The sequence below is a fragment of the Oreochromis niloticus genome, linkage group LG18 (assembly GCF_001858045.2).
Source record: "Oreochromis niloticus isolate F11D_XX linkage group LG18, O_niloticus_UMD_NMBU, whole genome shotgun sequence".
Classification (NCBI taxonomy): domain Eukaryota; kingdom Metazoa; phylum Chordata; class Actinopteri; order Cichliformes; family Cichlidae; genus Oreochromis; species Oreochromis niloticus.
Window position 1 is genome coordinate 12,520,486 of NC_031982.2, and position 16,384 is coordinate 12,536,869.

General features: G+C 39.0%; 1 protein-coding gene across 1 annotated transcript; it reads right to left on the reverse strand.

Moving 5' to 3' along the window:
* Positions 1-878: 878 nt before the first annotated feature.
* LOC100711165 (phospholipid hydroperoxide glutathione peroxidase) lies at positions 879-4,574 on the reverse strand. The gene is made up of 7 exons (XM_019348264.2): positions 4,431-4,574; positions 3,572-3,666; positions 3,334-3,478; positions 2,904-3,055; positions 1,973-1,997; positions 1,769-1,828; positions 879-1,396 (listed from the first exon to the last, which is right to left on the reverse strand). The coding sequence occupies exons 1-7, from the start codon at positions 4,494-4,496 to the stop codon at positions 1,364-1,366; spliced, it is 576 nt and encodes a 191-aa protein (XP_019203809.1). The 5' UTR covers positions 4,497-4,574; the 3' UTR covers positions 879-1,363.
* Positions 4,575-16,384: the final 11,810 nt, after the last annotated feature.

Below are 16,384 nucleotides of genomic sequence, written 5' to 3' on the forward strand. Positions count from 1 at the left end.
GATACACTGGAGGAAACGATAGGCCTGTACGTGTAAGGAAGAAGCTGCTGCTTCAAACTTAGAAGGGTGGCATATACGTCTTAAATGGTATATATTATATATTAGAATGTGAAAATCCCCTAAATGTAAATGGAGTCAACAAAATATCCACAATAACACAACCTATTTATTCTATCATTATCTCTTCTAAGAAAAAAAAACAAAACTATTTTTAGGTATAAATGAGACAAAGTTGCCCAAAATAAATAAAGTATTTTAAGGACATAAGTTGGGGGTGGATTGACTTTATTCTCAAAATGGACACGAATAGTTGTTTCTTAATGTGGCCCTAACACTCCGTTATACAGTTCATCTGCTGTAGATCTCTTTTAAGGCCTGCCACTTCTTTTGGCTTCCACTTGACCAGTTTCCACAAATTTCTTACACTGCACACTATGCCGGTAAACCTTTGTTTTTTTTAGTTTTAGGAATGACCTCACTGGTGAAAAACAAAAAACTACTTTATGTATTTAAAGCTCTGGGATTTTCCATAGATTCAACCAAAAAAAAAAAAAAATTAAAACTGGGTCTTTGCTTAGTTTTCTGTTATGTGTAGACAACACTGGTTCATGAATCATACTTAAATGATTCATAGATCAGTGTTAAGTTGCTTAACAAACAAGCATTCCTCTAAAAAAGGTCAAGGACTGGACTGAAATGACAACAAAAAAAACAAGGCCTTCAGAAAGCCTTGAGAACTACTTGGAAAAATATAAGTGTTAAAAAATGCTGTGTGTTTCAAAGCTTTTACATACATCAGAAATAAACAGACACTTTTAGCAATTTAGAATTACCACCATTGACTTCTGTTGTGCAGGTGTATAAACAACATCAACACAATATTCACAACTACATTTATTTTCTAATTTCATTATATAAGCCATGATTTTCAGGTACAACATTGGGCCCTTTGTCGATTTAAGTGCAAACAATAATATCAGTAGCTATGCAGAAATCTATTAAATTTATTGCCTTCTGTCAGTTTCATGTGAAAACACAATGACACATGGACAAACTTGTCAAAGTAACATTCAGAACAGAGGGTATTTGTATTGGACTGAAAAAGCAATGGCTGTTTGGAGTTTGAAGTATGCTGTGAAGTGCCTCTACTTTGGTTAACCAGTGGATGTTCTCTCTTATGGTCATACAAGGTTTAGTGTGAGTGGGCTCTGGAGATAAGCTGCACGCAAGGGATCATCAGGCCTTGCCCCACCCAGTGCTGGGTTTACAGGCAGGCCGTCACTGGTCCAGGCACACAGACACAACCCTGAAGTCCATAAGAGAGGTCAAAGGTGAAATAAACACATGGGAGATGAGACTATTATTACAGGTACGTGGGCAGGTCCTTCTCCACCACCTGCACAGAGAAACAAGTGCAAATGTTACTACGGCAGAGTCGAAGAATAGCAGCAAATACTACACATAACACACAGATAAGTGTACTGGGCAGACCAGATGGTTACAGAGCTGGGATGCTGAGTGATGAGACGCACTGTGCAAAAGTCACAAACAACCTGCTGTCTCAAAATCTGAAGAGTTTCAGTCGTCCTCTGACATGAACATCAGCATAGAAACTGTGCACAGCGCCTCTTGGCCATATATATTAACAGAAATTACTAGAATATGCACACAGAGGTTGAAAGCGTCTTATACCCTGCATCCTTCAAAAGGTGCTGTATTCTACAGAATGCACAAGTATATATTGGGGAAAAGTGTAGTTGTGGCTTACACTGGGATCATCTGTTGGGCCATATCTCTTCACCACTTGTCCTTCTCTATTTATAAGAAACTGGTGAGAAATAAGAGAGCAATGAAAAGCATTAATTTTCAAATGCAGTTGTAGTTAAAACAACCACCCCCCCCCCCCCAAAAAAACAGCATTAAGTACTGAAGAGCATCACAGTAAGAGTTCTGATTGTATTAGCTTAGTTACCTTTGTGAAGTTCCATTTGATGTTGCTGTTGGGAAAAAAAAAAAAAAAAAAAAAAGTACAAATGAAAACCATACTGCAAACATTAAAAGTCTGTTGTTTCTTTAAACTGGAATTCTGTGGATTTACACTGATGTGCAGATTTTGCTGTTGTTTTTTGGCTACATCGCCTTTTATCCTACTCCCAGTTAAAACATACAAAAAAAATATCAATAATTATGCAAATCCCTGTATATGAATGAACATTAGATTCCTACATTTTCTATCCACAGATGTGAGTAATGAGGATATTCTGCATATAACAAACAATAGTGGACATTCTGTATAGTAACATGATCCATTCCTTTACCTTATTTTGTCCCTGATACCTTATGCATTTTACTGTATGATTTCTTTGCCTGCTGTTATGTGAATTTTGTTCTTTGTTGGAAGGAAAACGTACAAAACTCAGTCAAAAAAACAAAAACTGATGGTTTTGACATTCCTTGTTGAATTCATCTACAATGCAGCAAAGTGTAGACAGTGCAAGAAATGAAATCATGTGAACTTCTTTCTACAAACTCAGCAGAAAAAGACAAGAAGCAGGGAGGATGAAGGCGGCGGGATTAAGTAAGAGCAACTCCCATTTCAGGGTAAAATGACATCATGCCTGCCTGCTGTCTCAACACCGTGTGGAACATTATAATAGTTACAAAATACTTTAAACTCAGTCCGTTCCATGGCTACAATTTTAAGCTACTACACTTGAAACTGTGTAGAAACACAGAATTTCTATTTATCCATGATCAGGATTTCAGTCACAGACGTCACTTATGAGATTACGGGTGACACAGGAAGATTTTGTTGCAGGAGGACATGAATGATACAACATTAACATTGTCACTGTACACTTTTAAAAGACAGACATATTGCCAAGAAACACAGAATAACTTACTTTCCCAGGGTTCCCTTGCCTTTGGGTTGAGCCTTCATCCACTTCCACAGAGGGTGAGCGTTGTCTCCATTCACCTCAATCTTACTGAAGAGATCAAACTCAGCATTGTAACCTTTGGCAAACTCTTTAATCTCTGCTTCTGTCCCTGGTTCCTGAATGCCACAAAAACAACAAACAACTACTAAATTAAGCTAGAAATGTTAGCATGCACAGATATAAATATAACCAATTGGAAAATAGATCCGAAGTATGCAACAGTCCAGCACGCATGTTTGGTACAGAGTGCAAATCAATTAGTACGGTCTCCTCAATGCCAGCCCACTTTATTCACACAGAACAGTGAAACTGACTCGTGTTGCATTTATGGCCACATAAAAAAATTTGTTTGAGAAAGCACATAATAAAGAAGGCTGGAGCTTATCCACTTTACCTGTCCTCCAAACTGGTTGCATGGGAATCCCAGGATGCGTAAACCTTTCTCAGCATAGGAGGCGTGCATTTCCGCTAGCTGAGTGTAGTTTACCCTGGTCTTTCCTCATTTAGAGGCTACGTTTACAATTATGCACACATACCCTCTGGCAAAACAGAGCACAACGTGAGGTTAAAACGCTAATTTCAAGCATTAACTACTGGTGCCAAGTGGTTGATCGTGTTAACATTACTTTTACCTGTATTTCTCCAGAGACACCTCATTCCCGTCTATGTCCTTGGCAGAAAACTCATAGATGGACTTGGCACTGCGCCAATCTCCCACCTGAGCACACTGCACAGAGGTGAAGAAAGGAAAGCGTACATGAGTGAGTCTGTGTGGTTAAGTAACAGCGGAGGATGGGTTTATTACAGGGAAACCAAGTTAGTCAGTGCTCTCAATGATAGGTGCACTTTGGCCCATGTGTGTCACCATTCACGTCTCCGCCCATGAGTTTCTACACATAACAAGTTTAATCTGTAAAGCCAACATTTAGTACCTTTACACAAGCCTGTCTCTAATAAGCAGAGGAGAGGGTGAGGGGTGGGAAGCTGATTAAAACAAATATCTCCAGTCAGCCTTCGTTTTAATTCCCAATTGCAGCTTTAATCGCTCTAAATGAGGAACTAAAATGATTACACAAAAACACGGACTCTCTCTGACGTTAGCTTACATCACCTAGCTCTCTTATCACCGGGGATGACTAGCAACTTTGGAGGTTTTCATCTTCATACAGACAACCCAAGCATTGTAGCATCACAAAATACGTCTATTTTGAGCTCGAACAGAGTCCGCTGTGTGTAGCGATTCAGGCTAAACCGTTAAATGGCGGCCCTGGTCCGCTATAAACACAGCGCTTGTGTTTATAGCGGACCGGTTTAAGCTAGCGTTAGCAGCTGCAGCAACACAAACATCGGATCCATTTATCTGTTGCACTGCGGTCTAAAAATAGCCGCACTAAATCTTTTACAGCGGATATAAGAAGACATATTCGCGTTTTTTAGACTCCTGACAATATTAAGCAAGGGACAGGTGTCATCTGTGCCATGTCTACTTACCATACTTCTCACTACTCCCCTGCTCCCCACCAGACTCAAGACTGCGGACGATCTCCACAGCCACATGGTGGACACACTGATCACATGACCTTTTCGGGTCTCTGGCTCCGCCCACAAAGAGCCTAGCAAAGGGGTTGGTGCTACATGGGTTCAGCTGTGATTTTGTAAGCACAGAATATCCTGCGTAAAATCATGCAAATACACAACCCTAACAAGCGACTGCAGCAGCTTCCTTCTCGCTGCGCGCCTGAAATAACTTTAGTGCATTGCATCCCATTACAGCGTATTAAGCAGACATTATGGCTTGTAAAGTAGACTTTTTTTTTAAATTAATCAACGTTAATTAAGCCTTACAGGGCAACATTATTCAAATGGACCTGATATTTACAATAACATCCATAAATTTCCTCACCCTTTTGTAAATCAAAAGTGAATCAAAAGTTTCAGTTTTACATTTCTGTATTAATGTAGGGTCTTTACCTTACTATATAAAGTGTGTCGAGTCGACTGCTGTTGTGATTTGCTGCTATATAAATAAAATAAAATTGAACGTTTTCATCTTAAGATTGTCATTTTAGTATTCCTTTGAAAAAATTAATTGAAATTGCATCATCCCCAGTTTTCCTCTACAGGAGTTTGTTTCTAAAAGAAATACTGGCAACGGCCAATGCTCCCCGTCAGACTTCTTGTAGACACATTTATGATATTAATTTGTCAGCACAGGTGACTTCTTTCTTGAGTTACCACATTCATTTTCAGAGTTTCAGAGAAATTGACCTCTGACCTTGATTTTGACATTTTGACTATAGTATCCATTTTATCAGAAAATATGATCTCTATCTTGACCATGAGGTCACAGTCACTAAGATTCAGACTCTGCACTGATGGCATCAACATTGCCTCATTCTTGAGTTCTCATGTTCACAAAGATAGATGTCCACACTGCGCTCCTGCCCACCCAGTTGGTTGATGATGATACGCCATCGTCATCAACCAAAAAAGTGAGTGTGTGATTATAACAGATGTGTATATGTGGCCTATTTACTCTTACAGTAAGGACATTAGTGATCACCTAAAGCTCGACATTCTCAATCAGTTTCTGCGAGAGAGAGCCTTAGATTCAAGTTGTAACAAACACCCACAAGAAGAATGTGCTACAAAACTGATTCAGTGCTCAAAACAAGGACAGACTTTGTTCCTTCCTACAGCAGCGTTAAAGGCTGAGATTTGTGCTTACTCACTCACTGGGTAACAACTTGCAGTACGGACCACTCAGGGAATACCTCATTTAAGTTTGTGTCTAAATATGTTTGTGAAATCGGAAAGAGCCAGATGCCTTGGATGCACAGCCTTGTCACAGCAACAGAGACACACTGATTGTCCATTAGAGAAACTATAATAATGCAGGATCACCTCTTCCAGAGATCACATATATATTTTATTAATTGCTGTCAAGTTGTCTTTTTTCACTACTGCCACACAGTGACAAGGAGATGGGAGAAGTCAAGTTTAAGTCATGACATTGGCATATATATGTGTGTGTGTGTGTGTGTGTGTGTGTGTGTGTGTGTGTGTGTGTGTGTGTGTGTTTACTTTGGATATTGAGGTGTGTGGGAGATGTAGAGCCTAAAAGATGGGCGAGACTGTGAGTAGTGCTGGCTTAACAGACGCCGTTGAGGCCTGAGGTGCTGTCACTCCTGACTGCTTATTTTTGTAAACGATACTGTGAGAAATGGATAAAACACTGGACTGAATGTGTTTATTCTCTATCATGAGCATACTATATTGGATAATTCATAATACAGCCTATTTTACTGTATGTAAACACATGAAAATATTAAAGAAGTAACTTATTTTATATATAAGGAAGTGAAGATCTGGAGGACCACTGGATACCTACACTCACTTAGCAGATATACACTGATCTAATACTTGACTTTTTTAAAACCATGTGAGCCTATAATTCATGAAGTCCAGAAAAGCAAATGAAGAAAAAAAGCCATAGTTTCATTATTCTTCCAACAGAGGGCACTGTGCCATTGTAGAAAAGTTTACTATGTTCAGTTGGTAACTTTTAAGTCCTGGAAAGAATAATGAGATTTAAGTTGAGAAAGAAAAACAAGACTGTGGTTTATGAAAATCATTTTTATTTTTAGGCTGGTGGCTTATTCATTTATACCTTTGATCCAGGACTTGAAATTGTCTGAAAAACACTGCAGTGGTCTAATGTCAGACCCCTTAAGACAAAGTTTTGCACCTTTAATTTGGATGTGATCCTTCCTCAAACTAGTTACTGGAGTTGGCTTTAAAACACAAAGGAATAACTTAAAAGTGTAAATCAAGAGGTTATTGTTTACAGAAAAGTTTGCCTGTAATTTCTTTTTCAAATAAAATGTTGTGTGTCATTTTACTGGATTAATAAAAGAAACATTTTATTTATTTACTTGCTTATTACCACTTGTGAGTTCTGTTTTTTTTAATACAATGCGACATATCGGTGTTATCTGTTACAAACATAAAGATGGATTTACTATATTTCCACTGTATTCATGAGATCTTATTTAATGCAAAGAAAAACTAAAAGCTAAAAGTGTAGAAATGTGATCATGGACTGATAAGTAGGATTGTGTTATGTCACAGCAATATAACTGAGTCACCTGAGCAAAGAAAATCTGTAACATTTCCAGTTAGTTACTTTTATCTGCAATATGTTTAATGAGCTGATGATATGGACTAAGAATTCACATTTTATAAGGCACTGAATGATTGAGATTTGACACATAGCGGGCATGTGGGCATAATTTCTGGCACAAATGGAGCCTCATAGCTTAGAATTTTGATTCGACCAAATTGGCTTGATAATGAGGGCAAAGGACGGCCTTGCATAATTGCAAGGATTCCCATGCAAACCTGCCGTTAATATTCCTGCACGGCGTAACGCTCAGTGAGTTTGGCTGATGTGGATGTCTTCAGAGGAAAAAAGCTTTTAATTAGGGTATGACAAAACGCAGAATCCACCACAGGTTTCCACCTGAATCATTTGAAGACCATAATTAAGCACCTCACATATAGCCAATTAAAACTTGAATCAAAGGGGTTCTTCCGTAAAAGGAATCAGTAGCATCAATGTGGTGTGTGTGTGTGGACGCTGTAATTAGCTGCTCTGCGTGTACTGCCGAAGTGAATGTTTATGAAATGATACAGTTTTCTGGTGTGCAGGTGGTTTGGGGTTTTGTTTTCTCCGCGTAGCACTGCTGAAACAAATTAGTGTGTAACTGTGTCACATGAACTGTGTTCATTTATAATACAGTGTCAAGCTGAGACAATATTATGCACAATGCATCGCTCCAGGCTGGACAAATATCCTGAAATATTGTTAATATGTATCAACACCTGTTACAGACAAGCACACACACAAGCAAAGAGAGTCACAAATACAGGTTTAATCACAACAATGGGGGATAATAAGGTCACAAGATGACATTTCAGACTGATGCATGACACAAGTCATCCTAACGACTGTATAACGAGCTCGATATGGTTTAAAAACCTGATAAATAAACGGTTTATTTATTTGTTTGTTGACTGTGGCAAAGAGGTTGCTCTCATCTGAGGCAGAACTAGGCAGCCAGCCAACAGCTGCTTGTTATAGGTCAGATATTCACAAATAACTAGGCATGCGTATGGAAAATCTGTGTGCAAGTGACCAACATAGCATTGAGGCAAACCGATTACAGCACGTTTTCAGCTGAAGTTTGGATGGAAAAAGTGAAGGCGAAAACTGCATATGTCCCTGTGTCAACTAAAGAGGCTAATAAATACAAGCATGTAAAAAAAAAAAATGAAGCTAGGATTGAAAGTGTGAGAATATTTTCACTCCATCAAAGTCTGCACTGCACATAGTTACCCCTGGAAAATAGCTGTCCATACATGTATAATGTAATTACAAGTGTTTATAAAAGCAACTTTGCCGTTATTTGCTGTCATTTAATCATCACAGAGTTATGTTGGGTCATACGCCACAGAACCAGACAACCCTGCCCTAATGATGAAAAGTCATATTTGTGGAAAAAATGAGAGATAATGAATAGGAAACGACAGAGAACACAGAAGAACAAACAAGTTTCACATTAAAAAAAAAAACAGTTGCCTAGAAACAACCTCTGCTAAACCTGACTCCCCCACCCCCCGCAATACACACACACACAGCCACATACACACACACGCGCACACGCGCACACACTTACACGCAGAGCTATGTGCACCATGGGAGATAAGATCAGATGCTTCAAGAAAAGTTAGGGTTATTTCTCACTGTTCCTAAGCAACAAGTTTGCAGTTTTCTTGCCTTCACCCTATCTCCATCGGCTCCGCTGGAGATTAATAGTCAGATATAAATTAAGTTGACCACCAAACTTTATGAATTTCTCAGAAGTTGACTTTATTTTTTATTGGCACAATAAAAAAAAAAACTGCATCACCTCACTTGGACCGCTGAGAGTTAGAGAGGAAATTAAGAGAGGGGTCTTTTGCCTTTTGTTGGACTGTGACTTCAGACTCTATATTGTGCTGATTACAGTGTAGCTGGGCATGATGTGACGGCTCGATCACAGCATTCTACATCAAATGTTCTGGTATTTACTGGGTTTAAAATTTGTACCCCAAATGTGCAGGCCAGCTAACATTCCCACAATGGCCTTTGCTATTAATTTGGAGTATGGAGGATGTGTTATGAGGGCCCCACGTGTGCCTGCTATCATACCCCAGTTCCTTGTAAGGCATAGGATGGTGTTGTAATTACTATCTGAATATGCACATTACTCTCACAGCAAAAAAAAAGTATCATGCTGAGAAGGGACCACTCACCAGAACACCTACACCACCATGCCACATTCTTACATGTTTTTGGAATACAGAACAAAAGGAGTGTAATGGAAACAGATGGCAACCTATATTTGCATTGGCAGAGAATCTTTTTACATTTAACCCTCACACTCTGAGGGGTTTGGTTGGCAAGGCAACATGTTCTGCAGTCTGTTTCCCACGACTGCATCTCAACAGTCCAGATCAGCCTGCTTATCCATCTATCTTCCTGGAGAGAATAGGAGTAAGACCAGGCAGGCATGCCCTGCGTTGAAATGTTCGACGTTATGCTGATAAGCAACTGGCAGCCAGCTCACTGCATTTCGCTTCAATAGCTCTTAAATTTTTCTCCAGGATCAACACCTATAGTTTCATTTGCCGCTGCCTGACATTCTATCAGAAACCTCAATCTGACTTCAGCATATTATGGCCTCACATGTCGTAAACATAAAACTTCAAGGGATTTTATTTTCCTAAATGCTTTTTTAAAATAACTGGGCAAAGACACTCTTGCAAGGCATTTTACAGAATATCTCGAGCCTCGTTAAAAAAAATATAAAGTGTAGCGTATTTGCTGGTGGCCACTTCAGGTTTCCAGCAGCCTCATTTGTTTCCTCAGTTTGGGGACATTCTGTTTACCCGCTAAAGAAGGCAACAGCAACAACAAATAAAATGTTCTTCTCACATTTCATGTGTTGTCATTATTGCATAAACATATTTGTTCAGAACTGGATAAATCTGGCAGAACTGCAGTAAAAGACACTTAACGAAAGCATGTCTAGAGACGGCAAAACATACAGTTAATACAGTTGAGAAACAAACAAACGCTCAGCCATCAGATAAAAAAAAATGTGGTCTAATGAAACCAGAAATGAACTGTTTGGCTGTAACTGAAAGTGCTATGTCTGGAATCCAGGCACAGCTCATTAACCATTTAACATTACCCCACAGTGAGGCAATGAGGCGACAGCAGTGTTGCTGAGTGGCAAGGGCGTTTGAATGCGAGGTACAGTGGACGTGAAATGAGAACCATTTCATATATGCACACTGGTGCTGACTGATTTCCAAGACAAGCCAAGTAAGTCCTAAAGTCTTAAAACCTGGTAAGACTTTGCAGTAAAATGTACACATTTGGCAAATTTGTGTAGCCTTTAAAGATTTGACTAAAGCATTTTGCTTTTCCTTGTATTGTTCAGCTTCCCCTTTTGTGTTCGTGAGGATCATTTCTAATTTAAAGCAGGTGTCAAACTGCACTTTTATGGAACAAGTCGGATGAGCCAGTTTCCTTCTTATTAAAACAGAGGGAAAGGAATTCCTTCATTTTCATTATTACCGCTCTCAGAGGTGAAGAAAGGCCTCGTGCTAATTTAGAATCTCACCTGACTGCTGGGTTTATGGGCTCGTTTCTCACAGAGTGACACCGATATGTCTGAAACAAGCTGCAGCAGAGTAGAAGCTCAATCGCAGCCTGTTGTGAGATAAATGACTTGAAGGAACAGATTTTTCCCCCCTAAAAGTCAATGAATCAATGAAAACGGATACTTTTTTTTTTTTTGTAGATTCACTATGACTCAAAGAGAGAAACTGAACACGATTGATGTGATAGACTATAGAGAAAGTGCCTCGGTTGGAAATGTACTCATTCGGATTTGTGCCATTTTATACTATTAAGCTGCGTGACGTGCTGCTGGCTATCACAGCACCACAACTCTGCTCTTTTAAAAGGGGGATGAGTGTGTCAGCAATGTCACAAAAGGGAGCGTAATACACCAGTGTTCACCTGCTGCCTCACAGCATGACTTACCTCAGCAGCTGTCTTTAAATGAGGTCTTTCTCTTTCATGTCTGTTTGTTGTATTTCTTTTGCTTTCTTACTACTGCCCCTCTGCTTTAAAAAAAATATTTTCCTCAGCATTAGTCTTTCCTTGTGTCTCTATGTGTCACGATGTCCCTGTTGTGTGTTTTTATACGGCAGTGTGTCTTTTTCCTATGATATTGCAGAGTAAAAATGAGATATAAGGAGATTTCTACTCAGGTTTTTAGCAATTAATACTTTAACAATGTACAAATGGTTTATCTATGAGTTATTTTTCTTCAAATGAAAAAAAAAACAAGTTATTGCAGCACAGACTCTACATTATTCGGTTTTAAAGAAAGCAAATTGTTTGAATAAGCTGAACTTTCACTTATTCTTAATGTAGTCTGGTTCAACCACCTGCTTAGATGAAACTGAAGAAAATGACGCGGTGGAACATTGGAGGAAAGTAATATCAGTACATTCCACCCCTAGCCACCTCTGTAAGACCTCTCCAGATATTCATGCAGGAATTAACTTGGTGAATATCAAAAAAGACCCCATGGAGCTGTTTGAGCAGATTTATTATTTTGTGTTTTAAAGGTATTCAAACTCTGCTGCACAGAAAAGGTTTCTTTGCTATAATGGGAAGATAGGAAGATAAATACAGAAAAAAAGCACATACAAGAACAATATATGCAAATCAGCTTTATTAAGAAAAGCAATAGGGTTTAAGAAAAAAATCCATGTAAGTGTAGAATTAAATAAATGGGAACCATCATAAAGATATAGTTGTAATATCATTGAAATGCAACCATGTATTGTTATATATGTTGCATAGTGATTATATTTACTATATAATGATAAATATTAAATATGATATTTTGTGAATTAACAAAATTGTCCAGTGACTTTTATGTCTTGCATTACTGGTGCCAGAGGCATTGTGTTTTCGTGTTCACTGGTGTTGACAGCTTGAGAGGATTTCTTTTAATTGGTCCTGAACTTTCACATGGATATAATCGTGAAATTGTTTGGACGTTTGTGGGCAAAGCTCTAAGATCTAGTCAAGGTCACCGTAACCTCACGTCGTAAACTAATGTCAACTCTTACAAAGGCATCTTGAGGGAATTTCATTACAGCTGACACGATTGTTGAGATGAACGAGTGGAATAAGCTGATTAAAAATATCGTCACAAAAAAATGGATGCAACAACTGTCATGTCACCCACTGGTTTGTGAAGCTATAAGTTCAGAATTTTAAACACTGTATCTTGATTGTTTTAATATCAGTGTTGCTCTTGACATAAAGGACACCGTAACCTGCTTTATCACACGTTTGACTCTAAACTGCATCATGATTTACTACATGAACTGAAATACTGTATATGAGAAACTACAACAGAGATCATAAACTCATCAGTTTACAAAGGTATCAAATGAAAAAAAATTTCTTGTTTTTTAACTTCACTTCTTTTTCAAAGCCAATCTATGTCAGTTACGACCATCCTTTATATACAGCCTGTGTCAGAACTGGTAGGTCAAGGTCTCTGTGACCTTAAAATGCACATTTTTAGATATAACTTAATAAATCATCTTATTACATCCTTGCGGTCAAAGTTCAACTTCAACACTCTTCTGGCCATTGTTGAATGCCATAAAAATTTGTCAGATTATTGACTGATTGTATTATTTTCTGTATGACTGGAGTAATTCTTGTAGTCCTTATACTGAGCCTTTATATGTGTTCAGTTTTAACAGAGATGACTGTTTCATAATGGGGATTATTATGAACAATGCTGTGTCCTTTTGGCATCACAAGCCACTGAGTTTATTTAACATTTTATATGCTTATATATAACTTAACCGCAGAACAGATGCGCCTTCACGAGGTACTTAAGTATCTCGAAGATGCTATTAAATGTACAGCACAGAGCATCACCGCCATCACTCAGGCTCTAAGTTTTATTGTCTGTTTTCTTCTTCTGCATATGGAATTACATAGCAGTTTGTGGGAGCTGTCATCAGCATGGGTTGGATTGCAGCGAGGAATTCTGCAGAAGCTGTTAGACCCATACCACCAGAGACATGAGTAATTACACACTCCTGTGGTTATGAAGCATAACCTAGTGAGGAGGCATATATTTGCCATGCTATAAATAAAACTTGATTGAAAGGATAATTATTTGGAACACAGAACATGGATTAAAACAGGCCCTCCCTTGTATTGTCACACTTTCAAATGCTTGAAGTGTACTAGTCAAAATGATTTCTTTTTTTTACCGCCCTCTTCTCTTTCTGTAATTGTCCACAGCTGACATGGTGTAAAGAGTGGACGATGGAAGGCTTTGACAGGTGGAGATGGTCTGGTGGACTTGACACAGACGCTGTGCATACAATTTCAGGAATTTTTCTTTTCCCTCTCTCTCAAAAACACACATGAACATACTGGAAACAATTCTCTGAGATTTTAGTCCATGCTGACACAATAGCATCGTGGAGCTGCTGCGGATTTATCAGCTGCAAGGGATTTGCAAGATGCAAATCCCTTGTTCCACTACATCCCAGAGGTGCTTTATGTGATTGAGTTCTGGTGACTGTGGAGTCCATTTATACACAGTGAACTCAGTGGGATGTTCAACAAACCAGTTTGAGCTTTCTGACATGGCGAGTTACCATCAGAGTATGAGTATACTGTGACTGTGACATGATCAGCAACTCAAGAAGGCTGTGGCATTTAAACGAATCTCACTTGGCTCTATAGAGCCAAAAGTGTGCCGAGAAAATATCCCCCACACCACCACAGTCACTAACTGTTGGTACAAGGCATTCGTGTTGTTTGATGTCAAAGTCTGACTATCATCAGAATGTTGCACAACAAATCAAGATTCATCAGACCAGGCAACTCTTTTTTTTTTTCAATTTCCTGTTACCCAATCATGGTAAGCCCCTGTAAATTATACAGTTTAGCCTCAGTTTCCTGTTGTCAGCTGACAGGAGAGTACCTGGTGTGGTTGGGCTGCTGTAGCCCAACTGCTTCAAGGTTCACCATGTTGTGTATTCAAAGATGTTCTTCTACATACCTCGGCTGTAACAAGTGGCTATTGTGTTATTACAGCCTTTGACCTCTGACATTAGGCAACAACAAGGCTTAAAAACACCTTTTCCCCCATTCTGATCCTTGGTTTGAACTTTAGTAGCTTAAACCCCTGAATTAAAGCTGAAAGTCTGCACTTCAATCACATCTCAATTTCTTTTGAATTAAACTGTGATCAGAATGACTCACCTAAACATGTACAGTACAAAATATACACTTTCCCCCCAGTTTTCTTCACACATCAGTGCTTTTTGCACTGCTAACCTTTCAATGTCCATGCAGCTTTGTATCATAACCTTACTGTTTCACTCATACAGCATGGTATCATCAGCAGCTTGATTATGTTCTGAACTGAAATCCTCAGTCACCAAAGATTGGTTGGTCAGCTTTTCCTAATATATTGGATTAATCACACAAATGAACCACAATCATTAAATGTTGGGCTACTGACTACAAATTCCTACCCTACTGACTGATGGATCCTCAACAATAACCATCTTTTTAAGTCACTTAGCTCTTTTCCCCCTTTCATCCTCACATACTAAATCAGAGTAATCTGAGCATGCTCAGCCACAGAGCATGTGTCACGTGTTCCACAGAGCATGATTGGTTGCTAATTGCTGTGTGGAAACATCTGTACCTGTGCAGAAACATCTGCATTCACTGCATTCCCTCACTCATTTATTCAGATTTATCATTCAGGTTGTCATCTGTCTGTGCACACAACCCACGGAGGGAGATGTGTAGGCATGTCCATCCTGTATCAACAGTCGCTTGCATAACAGCCGCAATAATGACACGAAAATGAGAGTTTTCCATGGTTTTTGAAATCACAGTGAAGAACCTGTATAAATGCAAGCGAGTTATAGGTGCTTCTTATGGTCAAAATTTTGGCAGGGGAAAAACTAATCCATTAAAATCATAATACTGATGATGATGATGACATCCAAGTTAGCTGGCACCTGATAAGTCTCCAACTGTAGTTTGTGGGAGTGCGAACAATATAAATAAACACAGGGTCTGTCGTGCTAAGTGTGGCCTGTTATTGTCTCACCACCTTTAGGTCCTCCTCCATTTCCAACACTCTTAAAGCCAGGCCGGCAGTGTGAGCACCTTAACAGAGAAAAGGAGACAGCAAGGACACTGAACCTTTACACGAAAGATTGTTAATAAGATAGCAAAAGCCCTGCTGGTCACATTTACCAAACGTGTAGGCTTGTCTTAAGTCACAAATAACAGTTCTGCACATGAATGAGTCAGTGCGTATAACAAGCCAGACAGCTAGAAATAAAATATAAAGACCAAAGAAAGACATTTGGGTTGAATTTATTCAAGTGTGTGTAGGCTTTTTAAAAAAATCATCCCTCTGTAAAGCTTTTTACCTTTGTTGATTCTTCAAGCTTATCTTATAATATGACAGGTGCCGCATTTCTCACGGTTACATCACACACACTGTAACAAGACGACTTCTGTGGGTTTTGACAGGGCCTGTCGAGAGAGATGATTTAAAGGATTCTGACAAGCAGGTTTTCCCACATCACCTGAGACTGGAAATTCATGTTGGATGTTCCAAGTGGTGAAATGATGGTCACGCTTCAACAACTGACCAAGTCCTCCTAGTTTCCGTTCTCACTCTTCTCACAACATTTTATACAGTTAATTTATTGATTTACCACTTGTTTCATCGTAATGCTGAAAACAAAGAGAGAAAAGCAAATATTGGAACAATCTGATTAGTCTGACATTCCTGATAAATTTTTAGTCCCACATGTCGAGTGCCATCTAATTAATATAGTTCATTTTACTACTTCATAACATATTGTACATTTTGTGATATTTTAATGTTAAGATCAATCGATTCAGGATATTTTCAACTAAATAAAACCTCATTAGACAGTCTTTTACAGAATTTTGGTCATTGGTGTGTTGCATGTGAAGTGTGCAGTGGATCACAGTATGTACATTCTTCTTTCTTTCTTTTGTCCCTAGCTGGCGGTGGGCAGGGGAGGTCGTCCAAGAAGCCAATACGCCGGTGTGAGTGCCCTTGGGTTTCTATTTTGGTCAACGATGCACTTCCAGGCCTTGCGATGTCTGGCCTTGACCTTTGCTTGCTTGAGGGTTAGACGTCGTTGTTTAAGATAGTCTTCAATTTTGCTTTATCCAAGTCTTCTTGGGCGTGCCACCCTTGATTGTCCAGTGG